General features: G+C 39.8%; 1 protein-coding gene across 2 annotated transcripts in view; it reads left to right on the top strand.

Moving 5' to 3' along the window:
- The window catches only part of ATRN (attractin), a 165,127-nt gene that overhangs the window by 71,989 nt on the left and 71,837 nt on the right, over positions 1-21,301 (top strand). For both annotated transcript variants that reach the window (XM_074587197.1, XM_074587198.1), the window contains exons 14-24: positions 332-470; positions 1,902-2,083; positions 4,358-4,574; positions 5,861-6,046; positions 7,832-8,065; positions 8,788-8,925; positions 13,962-14,055; positions 14,957-15,009; positions 16,668-16,762; positions 17,292-17,370; positions 17,767-17,924. In XM_074587197.1, the coding sequence (XP_074443298.1) occupies positions 332-470; positions 1,902-2,083; positions 4,358-4,574; positions 5,861-6,046; positions 7,832-8,065; positions 8,788-8,925; positions 13,962-14,055; positions 14,957-15,009; positions 16,668-16,762; positions 17,292-17,370; positions 17,767-17,924 (1,575 nt within the window). The remainder of the gene's footprint in view (positions 1-331; positions 471-1,901; positions 2,084-4,357; positions 4,575-5,860; positions 6,047-7,831; positions 8,066-8,787; positions 8,926-13,961; positions 14,056-14,956; positions 15,010-16,667; positions 16,763-17,291; positions 17,371-17,766; positions 17,925-21,301) is intronic.

Below are 21,301 nucleotides of genomic sequence, written 5' to 3'. Positions count from 1 at the left end.
GGACTCTCCACTTAAGTTAGGAGGATGGCTCAGGGCAGGGGAAGAGGGGGTGTGATTATTCAGTAAGGCACATAGCCATTTGGGTTTGAGCCTTCCCTAGAAAAAAAACCCTAACCCTTTTGTAAAAGCTCTGGTAAGGAAAATGTGTCAGATGGTGGCCTGGGGGAATATCTTGCATGCACAGTAGAGTCTATGTCCAGTGTCACAGCGTTTGAATATATAGGTTGCTTTGTAGGTCTGAACTGTGAAGTTTAGTGAGGTAGTCATTACGGCTGTTGTAAACCGACATTGGTTGGATGGGAAAAAGCCTCGTCTGTGCTATTTATTTTAGGTTCCTATTACTCTATATGACAATTGTCCTAAGGATAACCCTGCCTATTACTGTAACAAAAAGACAAGTTGTAAAAGCTGTGCCATGGATCAAAACTGTCAGTGGGAACCCAGGAATCAGGAGTGCATTGCTTTACCAGGTAGGTATTGGTTGTATTTCTAAGAAAAAAACCCCAAATTCACCCGGTCCAAAAGTTGCTGCTTTTTTTTTTTTTTTTTAACCCCATTGTCTACGATCTTTTAGTACTAAGCTGGAGTAAATAATGTTGTTTAATCATACCAGCTTTGGTATGAAACTTAATTTCTAGTAATTTCAGAAAGTCTGATGGAGTATTTTTCAGTCCCAATTGTCTGAAGAGTAGTGTGATCATTTGTGTAATTATTAGGCTGTATTTCATCTCTCTCTTTGCATTTGATAAAAGCAGTACTGTTGATATGATAGGCTTCTGGAAGATATTAGATTTAATAATGCATGCTATTTAATTTTAGGGACTAGAATTGTGCAAAAGCGTGATGGCACACACTGAACGAATTAGGCAAATAACACATAAAGTGTGTAAGGAAAATTCTCTTATTAGAATGTTTCCAGTGGGAGCTCATAGGAGTTGATGATTAGTCCCCCTGTAGTAACGTGCGTTTTTTTCCAAGTGACTGGGAGAGCAATATAGCATCTTCGGTGACTGACATTTGCAGTTAATAAAATACAGAGAAAGGGGGGAAAAAACCAACACAGACAGAAGCTTTAAATGGGCATGAAAAACCTTCCCCTAATTACTCTGATACCTGGACATGTCCAGGTCTGGCATTTGCTAGTCTGGAAGAGTGAAAAAAATGAAAAGACTTTGGAGAAGAGCAATGAGAGCAAGAAAAACTTCTTTTAATGAGATGAAGAGCTTGGTCTGTTTACTTTGTTGTAGAAAAGAGCGCGACTTGATCATATGTGTAAAAAGCCCATTTGAAAAACTGACACTTGAGAGCTTTTCAGTCTGTTAGATAAATTTGAACCAAGACATTGGAGCTAGACATCAGCTCTACAGAAATTCACACTGAAAATGTTCATTGGGTTTTTTTGTAAGGGTAGTTATGAGTGGGGGAAATAATTCCTACAGGGAGTTTTTCCGTACTGGGCACGGCCGTGCTCAAGATGAAACAGGGATTAATCCTGGAAGTTTGGTGCTGTGGACAGGATTAGCCCAACAACCCTCTTCTGTCGAAAGCTATCCTAACAACTGCAGTTGAATAAATGGCTTTAAGCCATCAGCAAGATACTCATTTGCTTCCCTTTACTCTTTCTTCTACAGTGATTTTACTGTTCGATGCTGCGATAAGTTCTTTGACTACCTACTGCAGATAACTAAATGGTAGCATTGCACTTCAGCTCCCCTAAACAGCTTTTCTTTTCCTTCGGTATTTTTATACATAGATACTTCTGAGCATGCAGATAAGTCATGCTGGTTTGAGATGGGGTTGAAGGTTTTATTTTGGTGGAAGAGCTCTTTCACTACTTCAAACGTTGTGAAGGTCACTGGCATCTCTGGTTTTACTTTCTTTTTTTTTTCCCCCCCCACTAGAAAATATCTGTGGAACAAACTGGCATTTGGTTGGCAACTCCTGCTTGAAAATTACAAATGCGAAGGAGAACTATGATCATGCCAAACTGTCCTGCAGATCCAACGGTGCTTTGCTGGCTTCCCTCACAACCCAGAAAAAGGTAGAATTTGTTCTAAAAGAGCTGCAGAAGATGCAGTCTTCGGTGAGTGCTTCTCTTTTATGTCCCTTGAGTAATTAAGCTTTGACTGTGGAAAAGTCCTTGCTGTGGTATTGTGTGCTCTGTAAAGAATAGACATGCCTCTTAACTGAAAAGGACTGATTTTTCTTTTGAAATTCAACATACCCTATGGGTGCTTTTGAAGTGAAATTGTAGGGAATGTAAATGGGAAAGATAAATACAAACATACACAGTGCCTCAAAGGTATCGCTTTCTATAATGAAATCATACGCACGTTTCTCTTGTGGGATACATGACTGCAGCAGGAGTCCTCTTGTGACTTGTACACAATATTTTATAAATAAAGGTCCCTTTGGGGCACCGGAGGTGTTTAATGTAAAGCATTTAAAGTTATTTATTCTGCTCAGAAAAGTGGCCGTTTAAAATGTCGGCTTCTTATTCCGCAGAGCTGTTTGGCTTATTGGGAGTTATTTACGTTTGATTTAGTGGCAGGTGCTTTTCTGTTGGAGCCAGTGAGAAGTGAATTGGAATCTGTCCCTCTTCATGCATCAATGAAATAATTTTTTTTTTTTTTTTTTTTTTCCCCCCAGTCCCTGGCAGAAGTGTGGAGGTATTCAGGGCAGGTTGTGTAGGTGGTGCTAAAGCCCTAACAAAGAAAGATGCTGTGCGGCTTTGCTGAAATCCTGGTTTAGGTTGTAGAGCTGCTGTGGCTTGACGGCACATCAGAGTAACTCCTCTTGGGTCCCAGAGGCCACTGTGGGCAGGGCTGGCAATCAGGAAGAGTTTCATATATATGAAAAGTGAGACTGGAGGCGGTAGGATTGCTGCCTTTCAGAGGGGTACGTACTTCAGTGCTAAAGAGAAATATACCCCTGTTGAAAGGAGAACATTCCCTGCTTTGATTCCCTTTGTAATTTTAAAGTAGCATTTCAACAGTTACGGGGCTTTAGAGGGGGATTAAATTTAGCAAAGAAAAGGTAAGATGCAATTCAAGCAAGATTTTTTGTTAAATCTTTTGTAAAGAGGGGAAGCCAAGCCTGGGATATTTTAAAAGTATGTGGTTCTAATAGCTACGGGTGTTCCTGGATATTCCAGTAGTTGTGTAGTGCAAATTCCTAAAGACACATGGCAACCTAATGATGTTTGAACCCTTACACTGGAGAGAGGAAAAAAATTGCTAATTTACAGGGGTTTTTTTCGTCTACACTGTCCTTTAAAAAGTGAGCCTTAGAAATCTGAAGAGACTATTAGCCCTTTTTAGTGGATATTAGTATTGAATGTTTTTAATGTGGGAAAATGCCTTTGCTAAAAAGCCAACCTGTGTCTGGTACTTGAACTTTTGCCATTCAGTGGCACGCTGCTGCTGGGCTGGGGGAGGCTGTACTTTGCAGTTATTCCTTTTTAAAGTAAGCTGTGTATGGATGTTTCATAATATTAAGAAAACGTGTTGGTGTTGGCACATAGTGCTGTGTAACCCTGTTGCTGTTAGAAGTTGAGGCTTTAAGGTTTACGAGTGCATAAAATCGGTTTGAGGTAGGTGATGGTTATATATAGCAGTAACAGAAGATGTATGATCTAAGGCTTTCCTAGAACAGCTGTGCCACCAAAGCGCCCTGATGGAGAAAGATTTTTAACAGTAAAATAAGATACTGTACCAATACAGTTAAAATGCATCTCCTGTAAATAAAAGTGTGCCAAAAATTAAATTGCCAACAGAAATAGTTGTATTATGGGTTTTTCATACTGAGAATTTTATTACAGCGATACTAATTTAGATTTGACCTGCTCTGTCTCTCCACCCCTCCATATATCCATATATATGCAGTCTGAAACAGCAGAGGTCTTCTAGCCAGACTGCAGAGTTAGGTAGCTTCTATCATTTAAATTGTGTCGGGGACTGCTAGTTTCCTTCCTCATATCAAACTGTAGCTCCAGAATTATTTTTTTTTTCCTGTGTCTAGCTATTTAAAGGAGTCACAAATGTACGAAGACCAACTCGCGGTTAATTTCATAGTCAGCCAGCATGAGTGTTTGACGTGTTCTCCTCCTGATTTAGATAGCTAGAAATGTCATTTGAAAAAAAAACAACAACAACAACAAAAAAAAAGGTGTTTCCTGAAAGATTTCTCTGTGGCACTTAATTCCAATAGCACTGAGAAACAAATTTTCCTTATTACATTTTTGCAATACCTAACCTGGCAAAGTTGTTATGAGCATTACATGGTGATGTGTATTTTCTCTTAATACCTAAGGTAAAGAAACCTGGGTATTAAATCTACCATTTTCCTTTCTTCCTAGCCTAAAACTTTGACTCCGTGGGTTGGACTGAGGAAAATCAACGTGTCGTATTGGTGTTGGGAAGACATGTCTCCCTTCACCAACACCCTGCTCAAGTGGCTCCCCAATGAACCAAGCGATGCTGGATTTTGTGGTTATTTAGCTGAGCCTTTCCATCAGGGACTGAAGGCAGCAACGTGTATCAACGAAGTCAACGGCAGTGTCTGCGAAAGGCCAGGTAACAACATCTAACTTCTGTGTCTCACGGAGAGCAGGTTGACTAATAAGTATTTGTATTTCCTAGAGAGTAAAGAAAATCCCATTCATTCCGTCTAAAACTAGATGCATTGTGTCTTTGCCAAAGAAAAGTGGTCCTGAAAGAGTGTCGTGTGTAGTGATTTCATACAGGAGTTGGGGATTTTAAAAAATAGCTCTACATTTACACTGTTAACTGTGAAATGCTTGAAGTACATTATAGTTTAATTATATTTCTCTAAATTGTGTACCTGAATGTGACATTTAGGTTAATTATGGTATGGAGCAATCTCCCATTTAAAAAAAAAAAAAAAAAAAAAAAAAAAAAAATAAAAGCTACTTTCCAATTGAACTTCCTTTTCTCCCCTCTGCTCCGTAGCCAGAGGAGGATTTTATCAAAGTTTGAAATTAATTGGGCAAGACACTTTTGAGATATGAGAACTTTGAAAAAGAAGCTATTTGCTTTTGGGAAAACTCTTCCAGCTTTGTTGAAACTGTGTATCTTTTCAAATGGCTTGGTCCGTGAACTCCCTGTTATAGCTGATTATTTCTGAATACCAATTAGTGCCTCTTAAAGTTTTAAGAAAGTTGGCTGATTACATGAAATCTGTAAGTAAGCTACACTAAGTCATTCTTTGTGGAAGTGCAGGATGCAAATCATGAATGTGGAACCTGAACTCAAAATTTTGTGTATTTAACTTGCAGCACTTTGAATTTGTGTAAGCTATATCTTGTTTTTTATGGTCCGAGAATAGTTACTTGAAACAGATGATAAAGCACTGGCTCACACCAGAAACTCCTGAGTCTGTTCTGCTTTTAATACTCATTTTATGTGTGCAACTGATCAAATAAAACACATCCCAAAGTGCTCACATACAACATGGGGTTTCTTCCCAGCACTTCAGGTGGGAGAAGAGCTAAGGAACACACCGACAGACCTGCAGAGAGATAAAGACCACATTCGTAACACCATTTAAATTGTTTTCTGTCTACCTTAAAAAGCGTTAACGCTCATGGGGGATACGTAATAAGAGAAATGATTTTGCAGTACTTACTGCATTTCTCATACTCACCGTGGTATAAGTGGTATCTCCAGCTCCATCCAGCAACACCACACCACAAATGAAGAGTTTCAAGCCTGTGATAACGAGCTCCTTTTTCAGCCCAAGTAACAGACAGGGCTTTTTATCTTCTGTCTTTCTGTCTCGGGGCTCGTTACCTGTATCTTTCGGGAGGAAAGCTGACTCCTCTTGTCCCTCCCGCCCGCAGCTAACCACAGCGCCAAGCAGTGCCGCACGCCCTGCGCCCTGCGCACCGTCTGCGGGGAGTGCACGAGCGGCAGCTCCGAGTGCATGTGGTGCAGCAACATGAAGCAGTGCGTGGACTCCAACGCTTACGTGGCCTCTTTCCCCTACGGGCAGTGCATGGAGTGGTACACCATGAGCAGTTGTCCGCGTGAGTAATGGCTTCTGTGGCTTGACGGGTGGGCTGGAGCCCTTGCATTTGCAGACCTTTGCTAGCAAAAGTCGTCAAATGCTGCACATCAGCTCTCCTGTCCAGGGGATTTTCAAAAATAAGAAGCGCCCCACCCCAGGAGCTCAGTGTGTGCAGCACCGTCCTGCATCAAGTAAAGCATTACAGAATTAGGTCCCCAGTTATGGGAACTATCAAACTAAATGGCGGATAGTGAAGGCTTTCAAGTGAGGTGATGAAATCTCCACTCTTCCCCCCCCAGTGGAAAAGTACTTGTTTCATTATTTGAATTCCTATCCTTCAAATTAATTGTTACATAATTTCACGTGATTAACTTTTTTTTTTGTATCTCTGTTATTCATATATGGAGCCATGTAATTTAATATTAGATTATCTGCATCAAATCCCAATTAGGGTTTACAGGACTGTTTTTTATTCTGGAGTATTGTCTGTGTATAGCCCACAGTAGGAATTTCTAACTTACTTTTTAAATAAATGATTTAATTTTTTTCCGCTTTTAGGTAGATGTGAGCAAACTGCAAAAGATTTATGGTGCTTTGGAATATTGCTTTCTGTTTTCAAAATGTGGGGAAATAGTCTAGAAATTTAAAAAGTGGTTGAACAGTTTCAGAAATTATTTTTACTTATGTTGACTTCTTTAGGAGCTGAGTGCGAGCAGGGGAGTCAGGAAAGCCAGGGCTCTTGGGGTAGCAGAGGGAGAGGAGTGCCTGTGTTCCCCAGGAGGGAGGTTGGGCAGTTCGAGTTGGTGCAGTTGCTCCAGGAACTTTTGGAAGCTGATGAGAATAAGCTGGGTAACTCAGCTTTGCAAAATAAGAGATGGAGAAAATTAGTTTTGGGTAACTGTCAAATATGAGAGTGTGAACTTCCCGTATTGCCAGAAGTCAAAAATTGGAGGAAGCATCAGGCAGGAGATGAGTAAGCTGAAATAATGGAAAATGATGTTTTTCTACTACTTTTTCTTTTTTTTTTTTTTTGAAGGGAAATATTGCCGATTTTAAGATAGAAAGCCTGCTCATCTTAGAATATCAACAATCTACAAATTTTTTTTCAAGACGGTATTGGGAAAGGAATAGAAGAACTTTCCTAGATATAAAGAGTTTGTCACCCCTGAAATACAATCCCGTTTGAGAAAGGAACAGTTAAAGGGTGGTGATGGTTTTTTCCCTGATTTGGTTGATTCCTGGGCCCAGGGGATCTGCACGTGGTGCTCTGAGCCTCCTAAGATGACAAATTCTGTTTTGTATTGGTATTCCGTGCTTCTTGGCTCAGATAAATACTTGAAATAGTAGTGTGTGATATTAAAATGTGTGGTAAGAAGAAACTCAATGCGAGTAAACAAACTGTGGTTTTTTTAGCCTTTACTTCCAGATGGCTCATTTTATAATCTGATCTGTTGTAAATCAATTGGAGGGCTTTTGTAGTTGGGAACATTAACCTCTGGTTTTAGTGGGTGGTGTTTAATGTTTAGAAAAACTTTACGTGTGTATTGCATTGTTTCATAACTCACTCACTGATTAATTCAACCTTTGTGTTAGTAGCTATCTTAGATTCTAGAATAAATATACTGATAGGAATGAATATATATATGTGTGTTACTGTGAGTATCAGAAATAAATATTTACAGATTTGGCGGGATAAATGCTTAGGATCACAAAAGACATACAAGGGTTTCTACATTCATTGTTGCCTGTGTTTTGGGATGGTGATTTATTCCACGATTTGATGTTTGGGTTGGATTTTTTATAGCTGAAAACTGTTCAGGCTACTGCACGTGTGCTCACTGTTTGGAGCAGCCCGGCTGCGGCTGGTGCACCGATCCCAGCAACACTGGCAAGGGGAAGTGCATCGAAGGCTCCTACAGAGGCCCGGTCAAGATGCCAACCCCGTCCGCAACAGGGAAGCACAGCTTGGAGCCCGTCCTTAATGTCAGCATGTGTCCTGTGGAGAACAACTATAATTGGTCCTTTATTCAGTGTCCAGGTAAATGAGCAACGCGTAATTGTTCAAACATATCAAGGGTAACAACAGTTAAATGCGAGGGGAGAGACCTTTTTAAGACTGTGGAGATGTCTGTGTTCCCTCCTCTTAATGGAGGGAGAAAAAGAAGTTGGAAGACAAACAAGAAATAACACATTTGAGATGGAAGGAGTTGTGTAGGTATCTGTAGGTGAGCTGTGGAGATTTGCTACATGAAAACTTATTTATGCATTACTCTCATGAAATTTTTCCTTTGCCTACAAACATTTACGAAGTTTTAAACTCTTTGTTCTTTGTTTGTTTTAGGGTTGTTAGCAAGAAAGGCAACTCTTTCTTTGAAGGGTGATGTAACTGTTAGTAATGCTCAGGGGGATTCTGAAATAATGGATTTGAATCCATACATGCAGAATAAAATTACTTGGACTGCTGCTAAATCCTTTCTTCCCCGTTCCTTCTTGTAAATCTGTCCCACTAGCTTTTTCCAGTCCTGTGTGTCCAATATGCACATAGTGTCTTGGAGTTCAGTTTTCCCTGTGTTGCTTTAAATTTCACATTTTCAATACACACCTCTCTTTGAATTCTTGTATTGTTAGCAAGACTGTAAGAACCTCTTCGGAAAGTGCATGAAATGGTTGCATTCAGCCTCTGCAGAGCACAGACTTCTGGGGCTCTATGCATAGCACTGTATTTGAGCACAAATACTCATCCTTTTCTGTTTTCTTCAGCCTGCCAGTGTAACGGGCACAGTAAGTGTATAAATGAAAGCATCTGTGAGAAGTGTGAAAATCTGACAACTGGGAAACACTGTGAAACTTGTATCTCAGGCTACTATGGTGATCCCACTAATGGAGGAACATGTCAGCGTAAGTGATGCCTTAAATCTTCTTCCCGCGTTGAAGTCTTTGATGTTTTTTGGTTTTTAGTCATTTGTCTGCTATCTTAACTGAAACTATATCCAGATAATACACTTCTTTCTTTCCTGCAAGCAAGGCACAATCCTTGTTTCTTCAAATGGAATATGGAAACTGCTTGATGAAATTATTTGACTTTCATTCCACAAGATAAAGATGATTTTTTTTTTACCCTCCTTTGTAAACTTTAAATGACCACAGTGAAAAATTAGTGTTTGATCCTGTTTTGAAAAGAAACAGTGATAATCCCAATGTCTTGAACGAATTTCTGCTTATCTAAATTCCACCTTCCATTACATTTTGTTAATGTATTGTGTGTTTATTGTTACAATTGTCTGTTTCATAAAAGGCTTGCCATGTTTCACTGAGGAGTTGGCTGGATTTCAGTTGAGGATTAGGTGATCCCTGTTAAAATTGTAGAAGTTAGTAAAGTGCTTTGGGACTCTTTGGTACAAAGAATGTTTTTTGGTTATGCAAGATCTAGTTAATAACCTGGGGAAAAATCTTTCTTGAAGGACCAGTACTGGTGATGCTGAGGAACGAACATGTAAGATTTGAAGTTTTGACCTTGAACCTCTCAATATTACTCTGAATTATTGCAAATTTTGTAGGGCAGCATGGGGAGACCAGTTGTAAACCAGAATCCATCTGTTCTAGGTGATGTGCAGATGTAAGGGAAGGTGCTTCTTGCTCTGAAGAATTTTTGATGGAGTATATTTAGGTGGAGTGATATCATTAGATACAGTGATAGATGAAGTAGAACAGAAAGGACATTGTTTGGTGTCACAGTAGTATCAGTTCTTCCATGAAATGAGTGTGGCTGGTTTGTAGGCATCCCAGAAGAAATAAGTGAAGGTGATTAATGAGGGGATATTGAAGACTTTCGGTTGCTCCTTCCAAGCATGGAGACAATCCAGTAGAAAATACTTGGAAATTCGTTTATTATGTTTACTGGAAGTAGCATTGACCTTTTGGATGAAGATGAGAGTCAGTAGCTGGAGCATGAATGTCCTGTTTCCTAAAGCAAGTAGTAGGTGATGGCTGAAGCTATGAAGGAGAACACCCCAGCAGACAGATTCAATGAAGGGTGTGAAAAGATCACAGACAGGGACACGGCTGCTTTACTTAGAAAAAAGCTGGGATATGAAATTATGAGAGACAGCACAACAGCACGCGTACAAAGGATAAGGTGCATCTCTGACACTTTATTTCAGAAGATTATCTGTGAGATTAAATACTGCTGATATTCTTAAACTCATTTTGGGTGAAGATAATTTGAAGTGCAGGAATTAATAAATAGAGACTGAGTTTGCCCGAGAAAATTTATCATCCTACTCTAAGCATTCAGGTTTAATCATTGGATCACGACGTCCCTTTTGATATTTGTCGCTTTTTTATCTATGTGGAAATTGAGAATAAGTTACTTTGGACTCTTTCACATGAGGATTGTCCAGAAATAGTTTGTTGTTGAGATAATGAATGATAGACTAAAGTAATCCAGATGCCTGAAAAAGAAATTAGAAAATGTGTTGAGAGACTGTGGAACAGCATTCATTCGTTATCTGATGAAACTAGTAGCTCATGTCAAAAGTGCTTTGCTCTCAAGTGCTTTGGGCCCAGGTTTTTAATTTGCTGTGATTTAACGCTATTTACTGTGAAGGCGAAAGAATGAGGAAAGCGGGAAGCTGGGCAGAAAGACCGAGGTGGATCGGAAGAGGGAAAGTGAGAGGAAATCATCCTGATGCAGCCAGAGCGGCTGCTGGCCATTAGTAATTTTTGCTCAGTGAAAACATTTCCAGAGGGGAATTCTTCAGATAAGGTTTGGCTGACGGGCAGCCGAGCCAAATCTTGCTTTTTCCCTCCTCTGAGCTATGGTCCCCCCCTTCCTTTCCCATTAATGATGTGCTGATTCCACTCTTTTTGTGCATTTACGTGCAATATTGTGTGCTGCTCTGTTTTTAGAGCCTGCGGTCACATCCGTGCTGGAGATGGTTGTTGGTACACTCCGTCCTGATGCACAAGGGTCTGCATTTTCATGCTTAGTACCTAGTGTGGGTCCTTGTACTTTGATGTGCAGGTCTGCAGCGTTAGCCCAGTGGCCCCAGCAGCATGGGGACCATAAATATCCTCAAAGTGGCAAATATTCAGTGCTGGAAAAATTGCTGGTGTGTGGTATTTCCCATTTTGTTGAGCCATCGAGAGTTTGAGTGACACGATTAGCATCATGGTTGCCTTTTAAACAGGTACGGCTATGCAGAACTGTACGTGGTAGCAATGGGGTTCAAAAGCCAGGGAGGAATAAAAAGAGTGAATGGAATAAGATGCCTTTTTTTGCTGCTCTGTGCCACCAGGGCAGGTGCGCACTGCTATATTGCTTGTGTTGAAAAAAATTTTTGACGAACTGCAGTTACTTCTCTGAAAGAACTGTTTGCATATCATCATAGGCATTGGTGTTTGCGGAGCGGGGCAGATAATAACTAAATGGTAGGTAAATCACTCCTCAGCGGTTGCTTTTAGGAAGTGTCCAACGTAGGGAAGTGTTAATCGGGAAGGGCAGGAAATGCAGCACATCAAATGTAAAAATAGCTGCAAGGTGCTTTCTCTGCATTCAGGATTTTTTGAATTTTCTGATTAAAGTTTCACATGAAAATATGCTAGTGGTAGATAAGAAAGTTATTTGCAAGAGAACGGAAGGCGCTATTATGCCTGAAATCAGATTGCTGCTGTGCGCTTCTGAGTGCCTCTGTGGAGCGTTTGTTGGTGGCCCATGATGAGCTGCTGGCACCGTGGTCCTGCCTGCTCCCCCTTCCCAGGGCTGCGTGGGGCCTTGGAGGATGGGTAAAGCACTTGGCAGGGAAAAACGGTGTTGGGCAGGTGGGTGACGCAGTTGCTGTTGGGAAGCTGGACCGTCACAAATGTAGGAAGAGGAGTGGAGATGCCCATGACCATCTCTGAATGAGTCTGTGACCCATGCTTTGTGAAGAAGGTGGAAGGAGACTTGCTGTGAGCTGGTTCATCATCAGACTGTTACCGTGCTTCACAGTCAAAAAGCCATTTCCAGTAATTTTGGCTTTCTGTTCTAGCATCAGACTCTGGAGGGAAACTTAAGACTCTGGCAAGGGTGTCTAGTATGTTTTGTGTTAATAGTTTGTTTCCAAACTTCATAGTTGACTGAAAAGCCATGAGAAAACTTCTCTTCTTTGTGCATGTTCCAGTCTTATAGTGAATGATCTCCAATTACGGGGCTCATAGAAAAATGGATAAATAAATAAGACTGTTGTTTTAAATAAAGGTGTTTGAGTGTTCAGTTTTCTTCATAAGCACGTAGCTGAAGAGCAGGGTGAGGAAGCATTAATGTTAGTGCTCAAGATACACTGATCTGCACCTAAACAACATGAAATTTGAAATTTCTCCTAATTTTTGTGTGTTGAGTATTGATTGACTTTCACTTTGCTTACCTTTTGCAAAGCATAAGGAAGGCAGTGCAAGGCATTCTCAGTAGTATTAAGAATTATTTTTTTTAAAGTGCCATTAATGAGAAGTGTGTTTGCTTCACAGAATACAATTATTTTGTCAAATCTTCATTCAGTCTACTTGTTCCCACAATAGGCCTTTATGCTTCTTTGTATTTTGTTCCGTGTTGCTGCTAGGAAACCAGTCATCCACATCTGAGAAGCGCAATTAAGTGTCCCTGATACAATATAGCTTCCATTATATGCCAATATAAAGATGACATCAAAAGGATTCATAAAATAAGGTCCAAGGTTGGCAAGGATATTCAAGATGGAGACTTCGTATCTAAGAATCTGCTGGTACATGGGGTGGAACATGCCTTCTTAATGTGAAGGCATATGTCGTCTTAGTAAGGAGGCACCAGCCTTTAAAGCATACTATTTCCAGGAAGCTCGGAGACTGCAAAAGAGGGATCTTCGTGTACCTTTTGCCTTCTTATATTGTACGCTTTCCCACGCGCAGCTCTAGATGAGTGCACCTTCTAGTTCATTGGTAGAACAACTTCTAAGAGGCACCTACCTTCTGGGAAAAGTTACTATATCCATTCTTCTAGTTATAGTGAACATTATCTCAAAGAGGTCTGCTTGTGTTGGTATTGTTGTTTATTGGTTTGGTTTGGGGTGTGTTTTTTGCACATATATCTCCTCTACTTCTTTATGAATAAGTCTCAAAGTGTGTCAACTTTAGCAATTTAATTTGAATCAGGAGCGTTCTTTTGCAACAAATCTCCTGCACGTCCCCACTGTCGTACCTTGGTTCGCATCTCTGAGCAGGCTGAGTGTATATGAGCTGGTCTATTTTGGGCATGCCACAAATCTTAATTAGTCTAGGGGCACGCCTGACTTGCTTCAACCACGACTCAGTGGCATTCAGCTCACGGGACCAGGCCAAAGCTATTCTAAACTGCACTGGGGCACACACCCTAAACCCCTTACAGTGCGGACATTGTGTTCTTAGCACCAGCCGTTTTACACTGCAGATGCACTGACATTGTTGATAATGACATCATTTTCTCAAAGGTCTAGCTATTTCTAGAAATAGCCCTAAAAGCACCATGAGCTCTGCTTTATTTGCAAAAATACTCTTCTCTCGAGAGTTTTGAGTTTGACTGAAATGTGTTAGCAAGCCCAAAACTATTCCAAATATTGTTTTTTTCCTACCAGTTGTGATATCCCTAGTGCCATTGAACAACACGAGAGGAAGTTAAATAAATTTTTGAGGCTAAAAAGCACAGTCTGATCATGATTTCATACAAAATATCAATCCTGGAGCCCACACTCACTCTGTTTTGACGCATGGTTCTATTTTTGGCTGCCTTCTGTAGCACAAAGAAACCAGAGAGTACCAAATGGGTTTTCATATGTACTTTAATTGTTGATGTATCTCAGTTTGGCAACTAAAGAAGTTAATTGCTATCAAATCTGTTTCTCTTTCTTCATTTAACATGCATCTTTTCCCCCCCCTCTGCTCAACAGCTTGCAAGTGCAACGGCCACGCGTCTGTCTGCAACACAAATACAGGGAAATGTTTCTGCACTACCAAGGGAATAAAAGGAGACGAGTGTCAACTGTGAGTTCATTTCACTTTGTTATTTGAAATTAAAAGGCTATGCACATACCGGCATGGAACCCCTGCATTTTTAAATGATTGTATTTACAGTGTCTCTGCTCATCTCTTCCTGCTGACAGTTGACTAACTTCATTGAGGGTCCAGCCAGCCGTGCTTCCCCTGGGGGGATAGCACGAACAAAATGATTTCCTGAAGACTTCCATTTTTAGGAACATTTCAACTGAGAATGACATGCAGAAGGGATGGGGTGAAAAAATAATGCCCCCACCCCCCAAACTATATGTACCACTTTACTTTATCCCTCAATAGTTTCTTTTTAATTGGTAGATTTTTGCTGTCTGTGCACTGTGGTGCTGTTCTGAGGGAATGTAAATATATCTGAAATAAGACTTTGACATTCTGGCATTTTAATGGAGCGGTTTCAGAGCAACAAATTTGCTGGAGGTTTCTCTGTAACGTAACTGAAAGGCTTTTAGTGTAATGTTAGTGGAAATAATTTCATTCCAAATGATTTCATTGCCAGGTTTATTTTTAAAGCGTTGCTCACATGAGCGAACGTTTATAGGACTACATCCTGGAATAGCTGTAAACGTAAATGGAAACTTTAGGTTTTGACTGTGGTAATCCAGTTCCCTGCATTATGAAGAGCTAATAAGTACATTCCAAATGGATGCAAAAGTTAATATCCAGAATTTTATATTTCAATTTTACTGTGTGCTAGTTTGACATGCAGGGATTGTGAAATTTCTTCAGCAGCCCAATATAGCTCAGACATGCATCTTTCATTTTTAATTGTATACTGTTATCGGCACAGGTGGTGTTTTCTGATTTTTAGTGGCTGTGGGAATAAATAGAACTGAAAAAAAATATCCATTTATTAAAAAATATGTATTCTTTTTAGGTGTGAAGTTGAAAATAGATATCAGGGAAATCCACTTAAAGGAACTTGTTACTGTGAGTACTCTTGGGATTTTGTTTTGAGATAAAAAAATGTGTTTGAAGTTTAAAAGATCTTATTTAAAACTAGTTTTAGTTGTCTCAGCATCTGTTTAAAATACAGAGGATTAAGGGAATGACTAAAAAATCGTTTTAAAAAACTTCAGTTTTCACAAAAGTATTGTTTAAAGAGAATGAAAATACTCTTCTTGATAAGGTCTGTGTGATGATTGGATCTTTCAGAACAAACTTTTGAATATTTTTCTCATGACTTTGAAATCAAATCTCGTCTTCTGGAAAATACTGTAAAATACATGCCTAATAAGTCAAAACCAAAGCATGTCTTCAGAATTTTTGTAAGTGCAAAATACTGGGTTTTTTAAACATTCTGTTCCGTGTTAGAATGGGTAAGGTTTTAAAATTGCCACATTTCCTCTGAAATGAACAGTTGGATTCCCGTGCAATTCAAGAAGATACTTTGCCAAGATTCAGATTACTTAATGGAAACTCTCCAGCTTCTATTTGCAAATATTAGTAATCAGCATACTGGCAGGCATGGATAAATGTAATCTTAAATTACATAAAGATGCAGGCCTCAAATAGTATTTCTGTGCAACATAGAAATTTATCTACATGCTGCGTTTACCAAATTTGAATTCTGCTTGCGTAGCCGAACAAGGGCACTGATGCCTTCTCACGACAGTCTCTTTGCAAGGATGACCTAATTCGTTTCTGCCAATGGCAGGGGTGGTAAAGTGGGCAAAAAGAGGAAGAAGGCAGAACTCTACAACTCTTACAGGAAGAACCTCACGCTATGCAGATTAAGTCTCATTTGGTTTTCTTCCTTGAAAATTTCTGTCTTCCTGCTTCATAGGAGTTGTGGGTAGACGTCAGAAGGTTGTCTAGCTCGTGTCTATGCAGCAAGGGGTCTCCAGGAAGTGATAAAAGAAAAATAACAACTGGTGTATGGCTTCGTATTTATTATTGCTTAGAATATCTCTGCAGGGGTTTGGGAATATGTAAAAGTCATACTGTGTTTTAATAAAAGGATGCTGAGACTGGTGTTAGGTATCCCCAAAACTGTCTGTGCGCTGTTTAACAGAGCGCTGATAACCCCAGCCCTAGGCAGACATGAGCACAGGAGGGCATACAGGTAGGCATACAGGTGGTCCTGGCATGCCTGGACATGATGTGACCAAGAGATGGATGGCAGCTGTGTCCATTAACAAGTAGCTGCTCTGTAGAAATCCTCCCTATATGGTCCACTGATGTACAGAAACTTACCCTGCATGGAACTCAGTCTTCTCCCAACTGGGGATTATACACTCTTACTTTATTTTGCTAGTGTTCCCTGTGGAGGTATTGCAGTACGGAAAAAGTAAGCGTCTTGGCATGTTTCTTACAATGTATAGGTATGAATGGTCATTTAGATTAAGGCTGGAGGCTATTGCCTGGAAAATGTAAGCAGAATCTTTTTCCCCTCTAGTCTCAACTTCAAAATAGGTTTTTGTCCCTATGGTCTGGGATCATACATAGGTTGGACTCATTTGTAACAGCATGGTGATTCCTAGTTGCACTCCCGGTGCAAGAAACACTTCAGCGACATCATGCCTTGCCTTGCAGAAGCTTGTTTTATTCTAAGACATGGGATAACTTTCTCCATGTGTTCCTTACAGATACTCTTCTCATTGACTATCAGTTCACCTTCAGCCTTTCTCAAGAGGATGATCGCTATTACACAGCAATCAACTTTGTAGCAACGCCCGAAGAGGTAAATTTTCTACTTTCCCTTTAAACTTAATCCTTTGGGTATATGTTTATCATCTCCTGGCCATGGAGGTGATGAATAGTTACAGTTCTGCGAGTCTCCAGGTGTAGTCTCTTAACATGGCCCATGTGTCCAGCTCCACGAAACAATCAAAACTTTTGGAGCTCGGCGAGGCCATGCCGTCCCAAATCTTCATGGTAAAATTTTGTAAGGGAACCACAGTTGATTCTTTACAGTTGTTTGAACAACTGCTGAGCAACTCTAGTTTTGCTTGTTGTTCACACAATACATTGTGTCTCTATTCTTCCTGATTTATTCTATGCCTGTGTCTTGTTTTGTTCTTTATTATGCTTTCCTTGGGGAGGACAATACTGCTTTCAGAAAATGTAAATAGTTCTTTGCTTGATGTATTTGCTTCATGTAAATAACAAATTCCAGGGTTTTGGGTTTTTTTTTCAATGAAGGTTTGCTAGGAAACAGTGTAGTAAAATTGTTATCCTAAAAATGGCTTTTCTTCTTTTTCTCCCCCAAGCAAAACAGAGACCTAGACATGTTTATCAATGCATCCAAAAACTTCAACCTCAACATTACTTGGTCCACAAGTTTTGCAGGTAAAATGAGCATGACCTAAGTTTCTTGGTAGCTTGTTTCAGTTACCAGTTTTCAAGAAATGCAAGTTTTGTTGGGGAAACTTTTTTTTTTAACTATGAACTTGTTCTGTAATGGTTTTAAATGTTAGGCCTGGAGGGCAGAAGTAAAATATTAAAAAGAACTATATTTTTCTGTCTCAGTAGTATATTTTGGAAACATCAAAGGTGCAAATTTGATTTTTAGTAAAGCAATATTTTGGCATTCAGTGGTTTTGATAATGCAATGCAGCTTAAAATAAGTAGTGTTCAAATGAACAGTTAATTTTGTAACATTGAAATTCAGGATGCTTCACCCTTTTTGTTTGCCACTTAGAATGTACATGAAACATCTTACTACTTTTTAACTCTTCAAAACAGCTGGCACGCAGGCTGGGGAGGAAATTCCAGTTGTTTCAAGAACGAATATAAAAGAATACAAGGACAGTTTCTCCAATGAGAAATTTGATTTCCGCAACAACCCAAACATCACTTTCTTCGTTTATGTCAGCAATTTCACCTGGCCGATAAAAATACAGGTAGGAGCTCTTAAAATGTGTACAATTATTTAAAAGTACTTTTTTCTTTCTCTCAAGCGATGTGGCAATTTGGTGTACTTTGTGTGGTCCAAGCTGAATCAGTTCTCAGTGTAATCCTGCAGAGGACAAAGGGTTTGATGTTCCTGTTTAAGAGCAAAAAGGTGCATCATCTTCTGGTATTGCCTCAGCCCAGTGGATCTGAAAATGTGCTGTGAAATGAAGTGGGATGCTTGCTTATTAACAGGGCTATGCTCTAATGAGGTCTGACTTTAAATGTGTAGGTACTGATGTTGAAGAAAACAAAGACTCATATAGTCAAAACGCAAAGCCTGGAATGAGAAAACAGAGGAAATGTCCTTAGTGTCTCTGTTTGACGTCTTGTTCTCAAAAGGCACCCCCCTTTCTCCTTGTGCTGCCCAAGACTGGTGGTACCTGCAGAATAGGATGAAGGTGAAGCTTAAATCAGTGGAGTCAGCTAACACACGTGTTGCCTCAGGTGTCAGACTGACTGTGATGATAATGCTAGTGCTGAAGAAGCAGTGGATGAAGCTTGGTGGATCACGAAGGCACTCGTAGATCATAGACTGCAATCACAGAAACCGCAACTGCTGTGGCAACTAATAATTTGGAGAAATGCTGGCCACCTTCTTGTTCTGGGCTAAGTCAAGTATCAACCTGCAGTGTACTCAGAGTGATACAGGTGTCCTTTGAAGGGCAAAAGGACTTCTAGGTTTGGAACAGAGATCTCAAATGGGGCTCTGTATATTTGAATTCTGCTGGGTTTTTTTAAGAACCTTGGTCAAATGTGGGAACCCGAATTCTTCCATCTTCATCCTTATTCAGCCAATTATTATGTCAAAGCTGACGATTTCACATTAATTTACTTGATATTTCAGACATATCAGTCACACAAACTCACCATACGGATCACTTCCAACAAAGATAATGCACGTGATAATAATGAGCAAGGAAGTGAGGTCCACCTGGAAAAAAGGTCCTTAAGCCATAGTGATATTTTTCAAAGTATTTCTGAACTTTAAAAAAAAAAAAAATTTGGAATGCTTGTGAAAGGTACGCATCACCTTCTGGTAAAAACAGTGGGGTTTACGTACTCAGGAAGCTTTGTCGATTGCAGACGGTAGATTTGATAGAGTGGCTTTGGACTGTATTTTGGTTCTTTTTAATATGACTTACAATATTGGTAATCATTTTCCAGCTGGAAAGTTTTTACTTTACGCTTCGATAAAGTCTTAGTTCATTGTCAAGTCCTAATTTCTAGATACGGAGGAATTTGCAAGAGCTGCAAACAGCAAGTACTAAGCCTCGTTGTTTTTATTTAAGTACTGATTTCAGTAGGGGAAGTAACATCCTGTGGATGAAGGTGGGCACTTGTGTCATGATTTATTTAAATATTCAGGCTTTTTTATCAAATTGGTAATCGCAGGAGTCAGAAAAAAATCATATTTTATTTAACTTACAGGTTATGTTGACTGATAGATTACTTTCCATAATCAGGGCTGCACTGTACCTTACCCTGATAGATTTATTTGCTATTTCTTAATGCAGAACTGTGTTAGGACTTTGTAAATGTTTAAGACAGCGCTGTCTCCTATCCCTTAAGCTCTCCTGTGTTTACTCCAGTCTCCACCCTACCTGTACTTAGAGTGAATTTCTGCTAGCTTTTCCTATGCCGGTGTTGTCATTGAGCTTAAGTGCCCCTCCATCATCTTGTTTGGCAGCTGGGTTTCCCTCTTTCCCCCGGGATGAATTTGGACAGGTCATATCCTCTCTCAGACTTCAGTCTGTGTTTGTTGGCTTAAGCCAGACAAACCCTCATCATCTTGTCCTGTGAAACAGGTTGTTCAGGTTCAGTTGCCTCATTTGTTTTTCCTCTGCCCTTGCTTGTCTTAATCTTGCTTGAACAGTTTTGGTCAGTCATGGAGATCAGGTCTCACCATTGCTTTATGCAGCAGTACCTCTAGGTTCTTTATGGATCTTTCTAGGACCATTTATGGCAGTATTTTCCTTTGCTCCTTCTCATGGCTGTAGCAATTAATAGTCCTTATTCCTTTTAATATGGACCAATATACCCTATGCTTTCACATCCTTGGTTTCCAACTGATGATCTCCCAGTATTGATAGCGAACATTCTTCTCAGTCCCTAATAGCATCGTAAAATGTTATCCTGCTGCTGTTACTGCATAGTATTGCCAGTCCTGAAAATCATCTAGTTGTTCTTCTGTGTTGTTCTTTTCCATATTTTTATTGATGATCTCCTTCGACTTTGTCAGCAGATTGTGCAGTTAGCACACTTGCTTTTTGGGTCTGCGCCATTAATGAAGATATCAGTCAAAGTCTGTCCAAGTGCTATCCTTGAACTAACTTCTGCCCCCCTTGACCGCTATGACTCTTGAAATAATCCACACCATCTTTATTTCACCCAGGAATTTCCGATGTATTGAAACCCATAATGAAATTTGGATTAACTCAGTTGTACTTCCTAGGTCTATACAATTAATTATTTTTACAGACAGAAGATAGTGGGCTGGTGTATCGTGGTTTACTGTTGTCAGCTCTGTTGCTTGTTGAATTTAGTTTTTCATGTACTACTTCAGTTCTATTCAAAACTTGTCCTAAAACTTTTCAGACTATTGAGGTCTTGGGAGTGTGAATATCTAGATTCTTCCTCCTCTTCTAAATACAAGTTTTAAATTTTTCGTAGTGCCATGCTCAGCTGGTAGATTAATAGCTTGCTACCAGAGGCATTATTTCATCTGCCATTTCTCTTGGAGTGCTGGGATGCGTGCTGTCTGCTTTCACTGCCTTTGAACACATTGAAATATTTGAGGTTTTTCCCCACCTTGCTTGTGTATCTTTTTATAACTTCGTTCCATTTAGACACTTTGCCTTGCACCTATGTTCAGTGTCCTTGTCTTTAATGAGGACTGTAATTTAGTTTTAGGGATGCAGCTGACTGGTTTTGATCTCTTGCCTATCCTTACAGCATATCCTCTTCCCTTTGCCTTTCTGGTCTCCTTTACTTGTATGGCTGAAGCATCTCTTGCTATTTTGTTTATAGTTTGCAGAGGTCTAGCACAGCTTGATGTTTGGCAGTTCGTATTTTATCTCTGTACTACTTTCTGGCTTCTTGCTAATGAATCCTTTCCTCTCCATAATGCGTAGACTTTTTAATTGTTCCTAATGTCCTTTTTGAGTTTAGTTCTGAGGATGCAGCTTTCAAATAGTTTTGCATCTTTGACCTGAGAGAAATACTTAGATGGCTTTCCCCTTCCTTATCTCCTTAGTCCACTTGATTTTACTGTCTTATTTAATTTCTCATGTTTAAAAAGAATGAACTTTGATTCTCTTACAACACT

The sequence above is a fragment of the Larus michahellis genome, chromosome 5 (genome assembly GCF_964199755.1).
Source record: "Larus michahellis chromosome 5, bLarMic1.1, whole genome shotgun sequence".
In the NCBI taxonomy this organism is placed as follows: Eukaryota; Metazoa; Chordata; class Aves; order Charadriiformes; family Laridae; genus Larus; species Larus michahellis.
This window is presented reverse-complemented; position numbering and strand designations above follow the sequence as displayed.